The sequence below is a fragment of the Bos taurus genome, chromosome X, assembly GCF_002263795.3.
Source record: "Bos taurus isolate L1 Dominette 01449 registration number 42190680 breed Hereford chromosome X, ARS-UCD2.0, whole genome shotgun sequence".
Classification (NCBI taxonomy): domain Eukaryota; kingdom Metazoa; phylum Chordata; class Mammalia; order Artiodactyla; family Bovidae; genus Bos; species Bos taurus.
In genome coordinates, this window is record NC_037357.1 from 121521644 (window position 1) to 121540792 (window position 19149).

Below are 19149 nucleotides of genomic sequence, written 5' to 3' on the forward strand. Positions count from 1 at the left end.
ACCCTGAACCTCCAGGTTAAGAAGCCAACTAACCTGACGCTATCATCCTGCAGAGGCTACATGTGGATATTCTGGTTGACAGTCCCAACTAAGCCAGCCTTCCAGCCATCCCCGACAAAGGGCATCCAAGTGGGTCCCCTGGCCCCAGCTGGTCCAACTTCCAGAATGAGGGCAATTATTCCTTTTAAGAATCAAACAATCCTAAGTTATGTGTCACTAACATGTCCACATTTCTGTAGCTTTACATAGTAAATATTTCTCTCTCACTCATGTCATAACCTGGTGTGCGTCTGGTGATCCTTTTTCATCCTGTAGCGATGACATTTAGGACCAGTGGCTTCTAAGGTTGCTATGGAGGAGGAAGAAACCTTCCTGGATGGCACAAGATGTTTTAAAGGGTGAGGCCTGGAATGGCTCACAGAAGTGTTTCTCAAACTATCCAAGGACCAAGTTTTTAAAAAAGTTTAACCTATCATGGACCAATACTTTCACAAAAATGAATGACTAGAAAAAGGAAATGCTGCTTGGATGCAGTGGCAATATCAAATTGCTGTCAAAGTCCCTAATTGCCTACTTTTACATTTCTGTATTCACTCACTGCAAACTGGTAACGTACAGTTTGCAAATGGGCACTACTGCATGGACCACAGTTTGAGGAGCGCTGATTTACAGTAACTGGGCCCACATCCTACTGGCCGGAACGTGGCCGCATGACCCCAGTGCAAGCCTGGACCATATCATGTGCTGTGTGCCAGGAAGAGGAGACACTGGCTCAACTCACAGCATTGCCTCTGTGACCTGCTTTAAGTTCGAGTTTTACCCTCTTTCCCTCTAGGAGGATCCAAATGTTTACAAATTTATTGTCTCATTTATGTTTATGGTTCTCATTTAGAAACAAAAGCTTTGCAGAGCAGGAGGGAAAGGAGCTAGGAAATTGTCCTGCATAGTATGTGGTATCACTGTGATTCTCTCCAGTTTTACAGATCCTGACGATGGGTAAAATTCGAGCTGGGTAAAAATTGTGTTCAAGAGCACACAGGCAGCAGCCTGACGTTTCTGTAACATTCCAGATCGCTGGTACATATGCCAGGTGGCTACTGTTTCTGCTTCAGACTCTAGAGGAGGACCATCCCTCCTCTACTACATGTCACCAAAGGGACTACAGTTACCTCATTTTTGAAAAAAAAGCCAGCTTATAGAGGTTTTGTATGACAATGCAGGAAAATGTTAAGTCTAAATACTTCTGTAAACTGCCAAAACCCTGCAAAAATAGTCCATTTCAACACTCATTAGAAAATGACTAACAAGAAACAGAAGTGTTCAACATTGCAATCATATAACTTTATAAGATTGTTCCAAATAAATTAGGGTTTTTAGAGACTAGATGCCAATGTAGTTCAGAACAACTTTGATGAGGCCTATGTTCCATAATGGGGCTTCCTTCATAGCTCAGTTGGTAAAGAATCTGCCTGCAGTGCAGGAAACCCAGGTTCGATCCCTGGGTTGGGAAGATCCCCTGGAGAAGGAAATGGCAACCCACCTCAGTATTCTTGCCTGGAGAATTCCATGGACAGAGGAGCCTGGCAGGCTACAGTCCATGGGGTCGAAAGAGTCGGACACGACTTAGTGACTAAACCACCATAAACCATGTTCCATAATGGACTGCTGGGTTGGGGCAGATAATAACCAAGCTCAGCCCAGACGCCCTCCAGTCCTTTCCCAATTTGTTACCTGCTCTTGGCTTCAGTGGGCATTCGCTTCCATCATCCTAGCTCTGTTTTGGAGGCCTGCCCTAGAGCTTCTGGAGCAGCTGGTAAGGAGAGCCAGGGGCTTCCCCGATGGCTCAGTGGTAAAGAATTTGCCTGAAATTCAGGGGACATAGGAGACATGGGTTTGATCCTGGGGTCACGAAGATCCCCTGGAAAAGGACGTGGCAACCCACTCCAGTATTCTTGCCTGAAGAATCCCATGGATAGAGGAGCCTGGTGTGCTACAGTCCATGGAGTCTCAAGGAGTGGGACATGACTGAGGACACACACCCACAAGGAGAGCCAGAGTCCCTGGGAATTTGTGTGTCTGGGCAGCCCTTTCCCAATGATAGACAGGTACAAGAATATGACAGCCTCACTCCTTCTCCCAGGTTAGAGCAAAGCTTTATGGTGAAACTTATACTCTAGACTCCCCTGAAGGATCAGACAGAAGACACCTTCTGTGGGGCTTGAGATTGCTCCAATGTTCCCCAGTCTTCCTGGGAACACTTTTTCTTTTTTAAAGATTATTTTTTATGTGGACCATTTTTAAAGTCTTTATTGAATTTGTTATAATACTCTTTCTGTTTCTATGTTTCAGTTTTTTGGCCACGAGGCATGTAGCTCCCCAACTAGGGATGGAACCCGTGCCCCTGCATTGGGCGGCAAAGTCTTAACCACCAGACTGCCAGGAAGTCCTGAAACACTTAGTCAATAAATCACTTGTGCACAAATCCTGATTTCAAGATCTGCTTCTGGGGGAAGCCCAACGGGAGATGTGTGTTCTTTAGTACAGTCACCATGTTGATGGATGGCTGTCTCTGAGGCAGTGAGGTTTCCAAACCCAACTGGACCCTGCACCTGCTAAGCAGTACTTTGAGCTTTTTGTTCATTACACCTGGTATCTATCCTCTGTAAGACCTTTGGAAAGTTGAGGCCGCCAGCAGGTGGCCTCGCTTCTCCCCATGCCTCCTCCTCCAAGTGCACAGACCCTCTTACAAACTTCTCAGTCTCAACCTTCCCTTTTAGCGCATCCTCAGTGGGAAGAACATTTGTTCCCACCTCTAGAGGCAAGATTTCATCCCTTTGCTTGACCCTTGTCAACCTCTGCACCTTGGCTTCTAAACATGTTTAAATATTGCTCAGACTGAAACAAGATACAGCTGAAAAAATTCTCTCCATATTGGAGATCTCCAAAGCCAGCCACTATCCTTTTTCTCTGTTCTTCATCAAGGGTCTAGAAGAGATGAGTCCACTTGCTGCCTCAACCCTTCATGCTACAACCTGCAGTGATCTAGTTTTTGAAGCACCCCCTCAATCCATTGAAGCACTTCTCTGTGAGGCAAGAATGGCTTTCAATTCTTCATGCCCCATCTTAAGAGCTTGCTATGTGCCAAGTCTTGCGTCGAGTTCTTTAGATGTGAACCTCATTATTGAGGCTGCTACCTTCACTTGTCACCCACTGACCACATTCCTTCACACCTCATGATCCAAGTCTAAAACCTGGATTCCTCTTCTCCATTCTCCCACATCCAATCCGTAAGCAAGGACATATTTGACTCTACTACTAAAATACACTTTGAACCTCTCTTCTTGTCTTTATCTCCATCATCAACAGCTTTGTCCAGGCCACCATCATCTCTAGCCTTTTAAATATTCTCCCCTCTTCCTTGCTTATTCTATTACAGTTTATTCTCCACATAGCAGTGATATGAGCTCATCAAAGCTCAAACCAAACAACTACACTGCTTAAAACCTTCCAGTGGGGCTGCCCTTGTGGTCCAGTGGTTAAGAATCCACCTTCCAGTGCAGGGGATGTAGATTTGATACTTGGTTGGAGAACTCAGGGCCCACATGCTGCAGGGCAACCAAGCCTGCACACCATAATTTGAGAGCCTGTGCAACGCAATAAGAAAAACCAGCATACTGCAATGAAGACCCAGTGCAGCCAAAACAAAAACAAAAAACCTTCCAAGGATTCCTACTACACTAAGAAAACCAGCACCTGTTGCCAAAATGGCCTACAAAGGCCCTGCTGGCCTCTGCCTCTTTCTCACCTCATGTCATGCCACCTTCTCCATGTTTAGGCGGCACTGTTTTACTGAGAGTTCTGGAAACATACTTTCCCACCTCAGGGCCTTTGCACCTTCAGCTTCCTCTGCCTAAAGTGTTCTTTTCTCACCCTATCAATCTCAGTTCTTATTACAGAGATGCCACTCACCCTCTGCCCCAGTTTCTCTTCTTCAGTCTTTTGTTTTCATATTACTTAACAGGGGTTATCTTGTTTACTCAGCTTTGTCCACCACCGACTCCCTCTTGTAAGCTCTGCAGGCAGGAACATATGCTTACTCAGTTTTCTCCCCAGGGATGGTGGGGATAGGACAGTGCTGGTGCTTAGTAGAAGCATAGGACATTCAACACAAACATTCCTTCTCCGTTATTTCTGAGGCCCACCTGCACCTCATGCCTTTCCCACATGCCGCGGGGCAACTAAGCGTGAGCACCAAAGAAGCACTTTGCGCTTCCTGTCACAATATGAAGCTTTCCCAGTGACCCCCTTGTGGTGGTTTGGGTTGCCTCAAATCTAGACGTGGAGACAAAGACCTGGACTTGTCTATTTGGTGGTCTGTTTGGGTGGTGATCCCAGAGAACATAAGTGAGGGATTGAAGTGAGACAGGGAAAGGAAAAAACCAGTAAGAGTGTAATAATGAGCGAGTCACTTGCTGCTGTGGACAACGGGGGCTCAGTCCTGCTGGGGACCTCTGGAAACTAGACCACATTTCACCATCATTCCACCAGAGGATGGGGAGGTGGGGCATTTATCACCAACTGGCATCTCCATTGGCTGAGGTTAGTCCCTAGGGGTGTCTGCTCCCCAGCAATTCTGGGTCACGGCTGTAGCACACCCAGGCAACCTGCCGTGGAGATGGAGAGAGCTCCAATGTAGAGAAGCAGAGAGATTTCGGCTTTTGAGGTGTGAAGCTGACAGTGTACTGAGGAATGTCTACAGCTGCAGAGCTCAGTGGGTACAGCAATATTGAGAAAGACATCAACGGTGTCTGCCACGCCTCCTCATGGCTTAAACTAGCTTACTTTGCGTTTCTGTCATTTCTGAATAAAGAAGCCCCGATTATGCAGCTTACCTCAGTTCTTTCCACAGAGGCAGCCACGTCCATGTTGGGTCAGCCTTGTGTACAAGGCACTGCTGCCAGGAGCACTTTCCTTCACATAAACAACAGGAGGAGCTACTGAGGGGTCACTGGGGGCAAAATTTATGGGATGACTGCAGGGCAAGGTGTCAAAAATGGCTCATTGTTGTTCATTCATGGAGTGACGCCACCTAGTGTCTGGGGAAGAGCTCTGAACGCAGAGGAACATCCAAACATCTGGGGAAATATTAAGGTGCCTACCCTAATCTCAGGAAGTATGGGCTTTCCTTGTGGCTCAGCTGGTAAAGAATCAGCCTGCAATGTGGGAGACCTGGGTTCGATCCCTGGGATGGGAAGAACCCCTGGAGAAGGGAAAGGCTACCCACTCCAGTATTCTGGCCTGGAGAATTCCATGGACTATTATAGTCCATGGGGTCACAAAGAGTTGGACATGACTGACTGACTTTCACCCTAATCTCTTCCCCAGTGTATAAAGAATTCTTTATACACTTTTGGTGCCACAAAACCTCAAAGTATGATGTCTAAACTGACTTTTGAAGACACAGTTCTTTTAAACAGCACATGAACAGAAGTTAATTGGTGAGCCCCAAACTGAGATGATCCACAATGATCTGCTGACTTCCTTAGCTACTGGAAAGTTGATTTTCTCTTTACTGACCTGAAATCAAGTATTGGGAATACATTCAGCTGCAGAGAACAGACATGCTACTTTAGGGGCTCATATAGACTGGAGCTTCTTCATCTTATGTAATGAGAGGACAGGTAGTAGATGGTTGCAGCTTGACTGTGCTGCCATGGACTCAGACATCCCTCACTTATAACTGGATGAATGATGAGTGAGTCCACTGCTTAATCCTTCTACTGAAGGGGAGTTCTGTGTAAAGGTAATTTTATTTTGTATTACTATGTTTAAAATTTTTTGGCTGCACCCTGTGGCCTGTGGGACCTTAGTTTTCCAACCAGGGATTGAACTCACTTCCAATGAAGGTCATTGGAAGGTGGAGTCTTAACCACTGGACTGCCAGAGAAGTTCCAAGGTAATTTTAGAGACTAGAGAAGTAAAAAAAGAAAAGAAAAGTAGTGCTAAAACTAATGAGCATATTTTTTAGGATTTGGCAGTGTTCTCTTTAAAAAGTGTTTTGTCTGATACCTGGTCCTGGCCTTTGTCATACATAAAATAGATATTTTCTCTTTTGTTTTGTTCTGTTGCCTCACATATTGTAAGGCTATAGTCATTGCCATGAGTAGAGGCAATTGAGCAGAGAGAGACTCTGGGCCTTGGAAGCACACGAGTTTGTCAATCTGTGACCAGTTTTGACCTACAAAAAGGACGGTGTTTTATAGTTCATTGTAATCAGACTGAGTGCTGATTCTGAAGTAACTTTCTCAGCTCCTCGGTGACCAAGCGAGGACTCAAACACTGCTTGGCGCTTGTGCTGCCTCTCTCCAATTTTTTATTCAACACTCCCGGTCTTCTGGCCTCTGGGTAATAAAGCTAAAGATAGAAACTTTTCCTACTTTTCAAACTTGCCTGTGCCCCCTCAGAATTTGTGAGAAAACGCAGCCAGCATCTTCTGGAAGATGAGGAGGGCAGTAAGATTCCAGAGCCACCTTCCGGCTGACATTTGAGCCCTGCTTTCAGCACGGTCAAGCCTTTTGGAGGCAGCGTATGGCTTGTATCAAACTCTATATTTAGGAAGAACAACTGTGAACTATGACAGGAATTCTCTTTAACACTTATCCTTAAACCGAGTTCCCCTCCAGCCCCGAGCCGGGAGCAGCTCTCAGTACCGGGTGAAGCACAGATCGCTTGAGCTATTTCAGCCACATGAAAAGCATCGGAACCGAGATCACAGCTCAGAGGACACCCGGCGTCCCTTCCACTCACTGAGGAGCCTTGTTCTTGTACCTGGCTGCCTGGGACTTTCCTCAGGCAGGAAACAAGTGCATAAAGCAGGTAAGCAGGAGGACTCACCTTGGGCAACCGGGTTTTCTGAAAGAAATTCCCTGGCTACCTAACTTGAAGTGGCTACTTCTAACTTTGTAGGCTTGTAACTAGAGGGTGTAACTTCCTTGTAAATTCACTCTCCACTGGTTATGCTGCTGCTTCTGTTTTCTAAATTGTTCGGAGGGTGGGGAGGTTGAAAGAATATTGAACTAAAAGTAGTTTTCATTGATAGTGACTTGAAGAAAATTTTCACGGTCCAGCTAAGATGACTCTGACCCTGAACACTGTCATTTTGATTCTTATGGCCAGGGTTCCAGTTGATCAGCTGCAGACCCGACTCAAGCTGTAAGCCTAGAAATAATTAGGAGAACTAAGGGCAGAGAAAAGCTATGATGCTAGCTCTTTGGTTTACCTGAACACAAATCATTGCCAGAGCTGTTAACACATTACAAGTTTAAAACGCTTTTCTCTTCTCCCTAAGTGCCAGGCTTGACCTCAGTGATAAAGTTGTATCAACTTATAGAACTGTTAATACTGTCTTTTCGAAAGCCACCCTTCGATCACAGGGTTCTCCAGACCCAGCAGAGAGGGCAGCAACCCTGTCTCTCTGTGTGGGCACCAGAGGCTGATGCGTGGCACGCGGACTGCCTCTTCCTCTCGGCACATCTCATGCACAGTTGAATCAAGAGTTAGTTTGGACAGCTGAACATCTTTCTGCACCCTTCTTGGGAATTATTTTTAGCTGCAGGACAGAAGATAATTCCCTGTGAGACTGAGCTGTAGCCACTTAATTGACCTTTAAAAAGAACAAAGCCCCCTCTCTCCGTATATTGATTTATTTTCCTCTGACTCCCTTCTTCTTAAATTAGTGCTATTAATGTTGACAAATGTTTAGTACATGAAAGAGTCTTATTTAGAAGTCAGATATAGATGCTGTCCAATCAAATACCAGCTGAGGAATACTGTTCATGACTCAGCGTATAGACCATTAAAGATCCCCACAGACTTGCACAAGCGCCAGGAAAATTCAACCGTGCTAAACTGGCAAGCATTTCCATTATGATACAGGCTTTGTAAAAGTCCATACACTCCTGGTCAAACTGTCTGTGTTCTTCAACTGAAGCCAGAACTAGGAGACGCAGTAATAGAGGTACTCTAAAGAGTGTCTCCTTGGATGCAAAGCTGTGGTCCCGATGTGAATGGAGTTGTACATCTAAGGCACAGCTCTCTTTTTGGGGGCCCGGGATGCAGCATGCAGAAACAGAAGGAAGGTGCATTCTACACCCTGCATCCCTAATGGAGGTGAACGCAGGGCCATGAAAGAGCCAGGGAACACTGTCTATTTTTATTCACCAGTGTGCTTTGCCCTGATTTCTCTGAGAATAATGAGGACAGCAGGATGGGCTGCAGAACTGATGAACACGAACGTTATCTGCCTGTTTGCAAGGAATTAGAGCTGGATCTGACCAACTTTCTAGAGGTGTCTCTCTCTCAGACTGACATATATGTTGAGAAGGAATCTGTATGCAAATAAGGTTATACCAAAGCTATATTGGAGACAAGGCCCGAGGAATAGCCATCCGTTAGGCTGAGGGGTCCACAACACACAACGAATCCAGTTTAGCAAAAAACAAAATCAGTCTAATTAAAAAAAAACCCATCCAGTACAAATGCAATCATTCATTGCCTTATTTTTTTCACATTTTAACTTGTTATTTTAACAACATAAATAAATTCCTAATCCCCACATTTCAAACTGACATACATTTTTTAAAGTTCTCAAGTGTTAATAGTTAAACTTTAATTGTACACCTATAGAGAATGCTATAGGATGAGATATTTAAAGTCCTGTGAGAATTATTGCTTTGCCTGACTTCTAATAGCTTTTGAGGAATAGAAACATTAAATATTAAACTACGAAGCTTTTCTTTTTGAAATTGAGCTTTGTGTCCTAGATCCAAAAATTTAAAATCCTTCATTGACTTTTTTACACTGCAGAAAAGATAGCAATCTATCTGAAACATATTACAGAGCAAAATGCATTCCTGATTGTTCGATTTGTGATAGCTCTTTAATTTTTTTAACCATATTGAAAATAATTCTACCTAGACCCTTATGCATGGTGGCTATATCTGTATATTACCAAAACATTCAGGTAGAACTTTAAAAAAAAAAAAACCATTGTTTTCAGGTATGTGATTCCAAAGACCATATAGTTGCATGTACTATTTACGAGAGTTTAAAAAATAATGTAATGATTTAACTTCATATAATAGAGCCTAACACTTTGAAGATTTTTTTCAGAGTTCTCAGATCCTTTATTTCTAAAGTGTTGTGGGGCATCACTATCGCAATTCTTACTCTGTATTAAAACTGTATAGCAGTAAAGAACTAAAGGTCTCCAGCTAAAAGCAATGGCAATAAAACAATAAATACTTGCATCATGCCTTTATATACTTCACAAGGCATTTTCAGGGCCCTTATGTCATTTTGATTCTTACCACAACCTGTGAAGCAGGTAAAATTTAAAGAAGAGGAAATGGGCCCCAGGATGCTGACTGACATAGTTCAGGTGACATTGGACTTGTGGCAAATGCAGGCACTGCTGTGTTCAATTACTCACCAGTAACCCACACTCTTACATCAGTCAATTGAGGAAATGCTAATCAACCCAGTTTACAGTTTGGGGTTTAAAAAGCAGCATGTTTTTAATTCACTGAATTTCAAACTTTACCACTTTTCCCTGTCATATTTAATAGACCAAGCTAAGACAACACATGTACAGAGCTGGGCTGTTCCCTGCTCCCTGAACCCAGTAGACCACGACCACTAGTCACTGGGCTCAAAGTCAGGTCTTCAACTGAAAGAAAGCAAAGGTCCTTTCAGAAGGAAGCACTGCTTCACCTTGGGGATCTGACACCATCATGTAAGTCCTATGTGCTTCCAGAGAGTGTTTCATTAAAAGCAAAGAAGACAGAGGTGAAGCTTGCTTGCGAGCTGCTGGGTTTACAGAGCCCAGGCTCTGGACACACAGAGCAGGGAGATGCGGCCCCCAGGTCTCTGGTTGGAACAGATACGTGCCCAGCAAGCAGAGAGCATCGCAGTAATAGGAATGAAGTATGGGCCATTTCTCCTTGGGTGTTTGACGCAGGGGAGGCGCTCCCCATGGACTGACTGCACAGCCCTGGCAACAACTCAGTTCAGATCAAAAGTTCAGTTTCAACCAGAAAGCTTCCGAGGCCCCAAACAAAGGTGTTTTATTCCCACAACCTCTTTGCTTTGCCGTTCTGGGCAGGAGGGCAGGAGGGCAGGGAAGGAGATGATAGCGCCTTTCAAGTTTCTGATTGCCTATCAGGAGCATCAGGGGCAAGGCATCTCAGCATTTCTCCTCCTGAATGATTTATCCAGTGCTCTAGTGTTCCCTGTCCCTGAGGCCTGAGGAAGGAGAGTCGCTAAGTAACCGGAAACTGAGACTGAAAGAATATATGGCCAGTGAAAGGGGTGACTGCCCAGCTGAATCATGAGTCAAATTCAAATTTATCACTCCTGAGAATCTGAACGCCACCACCTCTAACAGTTTCTTACTTGTTTTTTTAGGGATAAGACCGCGTCAGTATGTCGAAACAGCCAGTTTCCAATGTCAGAGCCATCCAGGTGAGTAGACACATTTGCGTGTTCGCATCAGCAACTTCCAGCCTGTTTGCTTAATAAATCAGACTTTCTGTGATCGTTCACCCACCTGATGATTAACTTCACAGAGAGAAGAAAGACTTGTATAAGGTACAATTCAGGAAGAAAAAAGGCTGGTAATATACAGCTGAGAAGGGAGAAGCTGTTTCTGTGTAAATATGCATAATTGTAAGGGACTCAAAGTTTATGAATGAGAATTAAACGGCCTTCTACAAAAATGTAGTGCACATGTTTTTGATATGTTTTTTGATGTGTAAGTTTTTGATATGCTCATTGATAGAAATTTTAAAATTCCATTTTCATTTTTAGATCCATTGTCAACCCATCTGTTCAGAATACATGGTTCTTGAAAAACATCCTTTTCTTGTCAAGTGTTCTTCCCAAGGCTTGGGCGTTTATCTTTTAAAGTCTGTATTCTATTATGTCTCCTCATGCCCTCCCAGCAAACAAATTCTTTGATTGCTTCAACAGACTTAAGTGTTACCTACAATAAGGGGAGGGGGAAGCAGGCATTTTGGAGCCCAAACACAATTACAGAGAAAGCTTTTAGTATTTGTTTTGACTCAATACTAAATTTGTTATTTGTCTTAAGAGCTCAGTGTTTAACTCTCAAATGGCTCCCACCCTGAGATGCTGGGCACAATGCTTTATTGTGCAAAATTCCATCTTTCCTTTCCATCAAAATGGAGTTATCTGTACTTTCTCTAATGGAACTTTTAAACTTTTTTTTTTTTCCTGGACTTTCATGAATACTGCAGAGCATATGGCAGCTCCTGAATACTTGGGGTCTGATGCACAATCACACATACACCTGTTCATAAGCAACTGACTGTATGTTGAAGGGACATGTATGTGGTCAGGTTGTGAGGTGAAGGATCCTAGCACACACAGGTGGTGGAAGTGGGTGGAGGGATGTATCTTTACCTGTCATGATAATGCATAGCCTTAAGTGGAGGGGGTCCTTAAGTGGCAAGATGTATAATAACCTCAGAAAACCTGTCACAGAACAAACCACCCAGGAAGGGCCTATCGGCCAGGAATCAACTTTGCATTGCCATGCTTGCCCTCCGGTGTACACCTGATGAGTCTCTGATGTACCCCACACTGGTAGTAGACTTCATTTTGCCTTCCAGGCCCATAGGCATCCTTGAGCCTTTGAACTGTCAGTGTTACCCAGTGTGTGTAGCTGTTACTGGTACAAGCTGTGAAGCCAGAGATTACTGGAGCTTCAACCCTTAATCCATTTTGTACTGTTTCCACATCTGTAAACAGGTAACAGCACTCACCTGCTGCACCTGGTGATGCTTAAAACACCTTCTGGGCTGCACACAGAAGATGCTTAAAACAGTATAGTAAGCCCTCCTTAAGGGTCAAACTGTTATTATAATAATCATTCAGGAATGCTCTATGCTCTACATTAAAGTGACAAAAAATAATACCATTTAATCACTGCACTTGAAGCTCTTGAAGTACTAAACAAAATTTCCTTTTTATTTTGCAGAACATAAAAACATAGTCTCTCAGTCTGCCTTTTCTTCTTTTCCTTTTACAGCTGAAAATGTGTTGATTTTTCTTCCTTAGTGCTTCCTAGCCTCCCTCAAATCTACAATGAAAACTCATCAGTATTCTATTAATTTTGACCTTGATATATTTTTAGGTCTGTAATATTTAAAAAAACTCTCATTGACTGTTCATAATAGCTGTTGTTATACTGCATTTTTAAAAAATCCATCTAGGATACGTGTATATGTATGGCTGAGTCCCTTCACTGTTCACCTGAAACTATCACAACACTGCTAATCAGCTATACTCCAATACAAAATGTTTTATGTGTTAAAAAATAAAAATAAAAATTAAAAAAATCCATCTACTCTACCAACAAAGGCAATACAGTACTTCCTTATGGATGTGGTATCACCTCTTTCAATGTATTTTATGCCAGACAGAAAGCCTAATTTAATGCCCCTTCAAATGAAATTTTATTTCTTGTGGTTAAATAGGATCTGCACTATCTGATATTTTCCTATCATCTCACATTAACCTAAAGTAGGGTCTATTAAATAAAATATGAAAATGTTTACACAGTACAAAATGCTTTATTGTAGGAACATTATCTAGGGTATGGTCTTATGCAGAACAAATAGAAACCTCAACTGATGAGGGAGTGCCCTCGTTGTATAAATACTAAAGATCTTAAATATTCTATTCAACACACTCTAGCCACTTCTTTTTATTAGGCTCTTATCTCTAATCCAGTTCAGCTGTCATATTCTGGGCGCATGTTTTGTTCCAGTCACTATACGAAGTGTCAGCTATGCAAAGATGAATTGAAACCTGATCCTGGAGTTTGAGGGGCTCATGGTCTCCAGGACTATGTGACTGGGCAACTTATTTCATCCTTTTTGTGCCTCGGTTTCCTCATCTGTCAAGTGGGGAATTCATCACATGTGAGCTCATAGGGTTGTTGTGAGGGTTAAATGAATCCATATGTGTAAATGCCTAGGTCAATCCATGGCTTATTGCAACTGCTCAATAAATATTAGCCATTATTATCAATCATCATCATTGTAATCATGTGGTTCCCAAAGTGTGTCTCTTGGAAGAGTTGTTTTGTGAGATGCTGTTAATTAAAAAGTTTCATGAAAAAGTGTTTGGAAACACTGCACTAAGCAAAGTTGAATAGGATCCTTACTGCAGGATTTCTCAGAGTCCATAACTTGCTAATAACTTTGCAATTTCCAAGAAGGCAGTGATATATGCAATACTTTTTAAACATATTGGACCTTTGAAATGAGTATCTTGTAGGATAGTATTTTTCAGTGCAAACTTCTAGAAGTAATGGCTAGATCTCTATTTTGTCTGGATTGAGCAAGTTGAAGCCACTGTCAACCATACTTCTAGCAGTCAGGCATAGGTAATTGAATTACTGTACCTATGTGCTTTAGACAACATGAGGCCAAATGGTTACAGATCTCTACCTGGCCATTCACTCACTCTGTGACCTTAGTTATCCTTAGTTTATCCTTCTGTAAAATAAGGACAATCATACTACTGAATGGGATTGTTATAATGAATACACAAAATAATGTACGGCAAGTGCCTGGTTTACAGCGCACAAAGTCCTTAAGAGATGGTTCTTCCAATTATCCAAGTAATGCATGGAATGGCCTTGCTTTCTCTTCAGCTGCTTCCATCTCCTCCCATGAGACCCACCCTTAGAGGACATGGATAGTTGTCTTTCACATTCACATTGAAGAAGAGACTGTGTTTGAATTATAAGAAGATTCTAAGTCTACATTTCTTTCAACTGTATTAATGAAATCTCATTTATGCCATGGGCATAAAAATATCCTGAATAAATCAGTTAATCCTTCCATAGCCTGGAGAGGGCCTTAGTCTTCCAAGCAGCTGATAAGGTTCTGGACTGGATGGTGGCCCACCTCTTCTGTAAAGAACCAAATAGTGAATACTTCAAGATTTACAGATCACTGGGTCTCTGTAGCACTACTCAACTCTACTGTGACAGCACAAAGGCAGCCATAGGCAATATACAAGTGAATGGGGGTGGCTATGTGTCAGTGAAAATTTCTTTGCAAAAACAGGTGGCAGGATGGATTTGGCCCATGGGCTGTCGTTTGCTGACCCTGGTTTTGTACTCTGTAGTCTGCTTCTTAAACCCCACTGTTGATGGGAATGGAGTTGCAACCAAGGTAACCTCAGCACACTAGGCACAGTGGATCTGACACTTTCAGATGAAAGAATGTGATGTGACAGGTGGTGGGGCAAGCTAGAACTGCCGGGAAATCTAACCCCATCAGCGATCTGTTCACTAAGTCTAATGAGACCAAGTGACAATGACCACTGGCAGCACATGCCTGTCTTTCCCCTGCCTCCTGAACACACCCCCTTTGGAAGGTATCATGGGGCCTCCCTGGAGCCTCAGCCCACTGAGAGCCAATGTTCTCTGGGTCATCAATGGCCCTTTTTCTCCATTGATGATCAAAGTGAGTAGAGTATTATTGTCCTTTCCCACGAGATCTGAGAGTTTCATGGTTGAACGGAAAAGAGTCCTGTATCCTAGTCATAGCTGGGCTCTGTGACTTCACGCCCCCATGGTCCTTGTGAGCTGCAAAGGGCATGGGGGCTGGGTGGGAGTGATGCTGCATTAAATGACCTGTAAGCCTCTGTCCGGCCTCTAACAGTCTACAAACTTTTTACTTTGGTCGAATTTACTTATATCCCTTTGTTGTATGCCAGTCTGCCTTAAATCACTTTGGAAGTCACACTTACAGGTTAATCATTACTACACAAAAACACTGAAAAACCTATTAGCTTAAAATAGTAATAGCTATTACCTTTCACAATTTGATCTTGACCATTACAGACACCATAAAGGACAACATTACAGATATTTCAGATATTTCAACATTACAGATAGTTATTAAAAGGACAGTATGGAGGTTCCTCAAAAAACTAAAAATAGAACTACCATATGATCTATGAACTTCTTGAGACTAATTTCTAAGGTTTATTATTAGGATGATTATAATAGTCACAGTTTCTTCCGGGTTTACTATGTACTTGGCACAATGCAATGGGATTTCCATGGATTGTAATGAAAGGTTTGGAGAAGCAAAAGCACTCACTCAAAATCACACAGCACGTGAGTTGAAGAGTCAGGAGCTGAACCCAACTTGCTTAATCCCAAAGCCCATGTCAGGAACCACCCTGCAAAACTGTCCAGTCTCATTGCTTACCATCTCCACCTTGGCACACAGAATAAGGATGGAGGGGTGGGAGCAGACTATCTGAAAGGTAATCATACTGACCAAGGCTACTGGAGAGAGAATTACCGTTTTATAGATGCTGAATCCTCCCTTTTAAAGCCCTCAAACTCACATGCAGAACGGCTATCAGCATTTCAGCATAAGCAGCTAACAGTTTACACTGATTAAAGTCACCTTACATGTAAGTTGGCTAGGAGTGAAAAGTACAAAGTACAGTAACTCAGTGACAAACGTGGTCTGGAAATACAAATGACCATGGCCACTGAATCCTACCACTCTGCTTAACTGATTTAATCAAGCTGCTTGTGAAACTAGACCTAACTTCTTTATCATACATTTTAGAGGAATGATTGTATGAGCCTTGAATCATTAGTTGGTGTGTGGCCTCTTACCATGGGAAGTTTCCATTATCACCCAATCCATGTGTAGAACAGAATATCTTGATGCCCCTAGTTTTAGTACGTCTTTTCTTTCCCCATCCATTACCATTGCTCTTCCACACTCCATTGCCCAGGGCATAAGGGCTCCATGGAAGAAGAAAACAGCCCGACAAAAAGAATTACAGACAGGTGTTAGGGACTCTAATCCCATGTACAATTTTCAGTTTAAAAAAAGATTTCAGGTATATGACAGTCCTTGGTACAAAGGAAGAGACTATCACCACCCATGGTTTGTCAGTTAATCAAATATATTTATGAAAGCTAAAAATAATAATGATGATACATACCTTTCTTTACTATTTTATTTAAATTTGTAAAAGAGAAAAAAACGAATTTTCATCTACCACGTTTTTCTTTTGACCTTGGATCTACTGTTCCTTTCTTAAGTAAACCACTGTAATCCATTGTTTATGATTTCCAATGCTGGTTTCTTTGAAGTGCAGCCAGAACTTAAAATGGAGCAATTTGACTCTAGAGCTACTTCCAGCTGGTGATCTTTGCTGCTCTGCCCAGGGCTCCATATTGGTGACATGAGGCAAACAGCCATATACTGACGAAAAGATGTCATTTTTTGAGGCTGACATTCACAAGTACATCAGAAACATAACCTACCTCCAACCAATTGTACACATTATCTTAATAGCTGTACAGTACATTCTTGATATCTGCTTTTCCCTGGATGACAAGACTACGGTTGAGTCACTCAGGAAATTATTGAAGAGAACAAAAAGTGTTGAGAACAAAAAGTGTTGAGAACAGAGCGGGGAAAAAAACCTTTCAATTTGAAACATCATGAGTGAAGAACTGGGGCTGAGTGGGAGTTTCTCAAAATGGTGTTGAGTGGGAAAGTTTTGTGTATTCTGAATCCATTTCACATTTCAAGAATCTCTACAGACAAAGAAGTTATGTATTCCAGTGATATAGAATTTTATTTTAAAATGGGTTGAATATATTTTAGATGGTGTATGTATGTGTGTGTGTGTGTGTGTGTGTGTGTGTGTGTCTGTCTGACTTCCTAATTTGGGCTAATACATTAAATAAGAAATCTTAGTTTTTAGTTAGATATAGGTAAAACACATCTCTTTCTGAAATTCTGTGAAGATGCTAGAAATCTCAAAATGCCATACCCTGCTCCATTCAGAGAAGGACTAGGATGTAAGAATAGGAAAGCTCAGGAAGAAATACTGCAAAATGCAACCCTGTAGGGGTTCTTCTACACGCGGGATGGGAGAAAGGCATGGGGGATGCTATAGATTCTGGCAGGAGCTGCTGGAAACTTCTGAAAATGAAAGCTAGAACCCACAGGGAGTCATCTGAAACAAATATGCAATGGGAGGAAACTCCCAAAGCCTGAAGACTAAAAAGAGAGATGGAGTGGGGACCAAAAGGAGGGGGAGATCAGAGGACAATGGCTCTGGAAAGCAAAGTGGAGTGCGATTGTCAGCACTCAGTGGCTGGCAGCGATCAGAACCCAGCCCACTGGGTAAAGATGTCACTGCATTGTAAGTCACACAGGAGTGGCTTTGGAGGGAATACTGTTTCCAGAATTCTCGGGCTCAAAGCCCGGAGCCAAGCAGGAGAACAATACAAATAATTAAGGGACTGGTGGAATTAACTTACAGGGAATTCTTTCAGCTTTACTTTACCTGGTGAGATCAAGTGTAGTATTCATTTCACATCAGATAGGTCTATTATCAGGGAACTGTATCCTGTTCTGGCAAAAGATGATCTAGTAGATTTTTTCCATTCCCGACTTTGAGGATGTAACAAATTATGTATAGCTTGGGAAAGTGATGCAGTGGGTCTGCTGTGTCAGAGGCATATTTAAAAATATCTAAGATGAATGCATCTCAAGGACGGAAAAAATGCTAGAGAATGTGTTACAAAAGAAAAATAAAAGCCCACTTCCTTTACATTTATGCAGAATCTATATAAAGAAGGAAGTCCAACCTTATATCAACCCAAGGTCATTGATTTCTATGTTTATTTACTCTTTCATAAAAATGTAGCTCATATTCCAAACCCATTTTGAGTAGTGAATATGATGCTCAATTTGCAGATGGAAAAATCAAGTCATTGAGAAGGTATTCTGTTTGTGTTCAAACAGAGCAGGACACGGAAAGAAACAAGAACATGACAATTCTCCCACTGATGGAATAAAAACAGAGCGCTAAAGCTCTATACATTTCTGTGAGATTCAAATTATAAGGAATTTTCCTATGGCTCTAATTTAGTCTATAATTTGTCACTCAGATATCACCACCCTACAATTATATTAACGAATCATCTCTAATTATTTACAAAGTGCTCTGCCGGCATTCCCTTGGTGTGTATATTAACGACTGGATACTTGACATGTTCATAGGCTGCTGTAGATCCTGTCAAAAAACCCATTTAGGTTCCTGGTTTTTTGAGTGATGCCTTAAAGATGAAAAAGCATCAAGCCAGTTAATTAATGGCTCATTTTTCAGTGTTCCTTTGACACCTATTCTAGAATTATCCATTTTTGTGCCCCTTTTCCAAGGCCATTCTCAAGGTGTGAGTTTGCAATTTTAGAGCTGGTTTAGAGAATGTGAGAGTGGTTAGAGTTAACTTTGGTCAAGTGAAAAGAGCTCTTTGGAGAGGAGTTTGATAGAGTGAAAAAGTCTGTCCCTAAGGTCAGGGAATGTGGATCTGGAATCCTGGCTTTTTCTTGAACTGTTTGTGTGACATTGAGTATGTCATCTAACCTCTGTGAGGCTCAATTTCTTTGTGAATAAAATGAAGCTGACAATCTGAACCTCAGAAGTTTGTGGTAAGGATGAAAGTGTGACAACAGCCTAGGCTGAATCTTGGGGTCTGGGGTGAATATGGCAGTGGGTGGGGGTGGGGAAGAGGCAGTCACTGTTCCACAGTATCACCGCCAGGTTAAGGTGAAAGCTAGTCCCAACCCACCTCTGCCACTTTGTCAGCACACATTTGTTAGCGAACAAGCAGAAACCATCTGCACAGTCTGTCTGTGAGCTAGGTGAAGCCTCGCCTCTCGTCCCTTTAAGTGCTCTGAGTGACTGCCAGTTTGCAGAAAAGATTCCTGTGGGGATTCTGTTGCCCCAGGCTGGCAGCTGTAAGCTGGAATTCCTCATTATCAATGGCTGGAGACAGGCCCATCTAGGGATCACTCTTCTGAGCTCTGAATCTAAAGATGCAAACTATAGGCATCAGATCCTTACACTCTGTTCAGCAGTATGGGAAAGTTCTCTCAAATATTTTAACCACTCTACATATTTTAACCTCCTCCACCTTCACCAAGAGAAGAAGCCATTTCTAACACTCATTTCATTATCTCACCTATTTTTGACATTTCTGCAAACATTAAAGTCTCAGGC

The 19149-nt window shown here is 42.4% G+C and overlaps 1 protein-coding gene across 1 annotated transcript in view; it reads left to right on the plus strand.

Annotated features, from left to right (window-relative positions):
• Positions 1-6801: 6801 nt before the first annotated feature.
• Positions 6802-19149, plus strand: part of SMPX (small muscle protein X-linked) — a 53210-nt gene continuing 40862 nt past the window's right edge. Inside the window, exons 1-2 of the mRNA NM_001037626.1 lie at positions 6802-6876; positions 10465-10521. Coding sequence (NP_001032715.1) covers positions 10483-10521 — 39 coding nt within the window. The 5' untranslated portion in view covers positions 6802-6876; positions 10465-10482. The remainder of the gene's footprint in view (positions 6877-10464; positions 10522-19149) is intronic.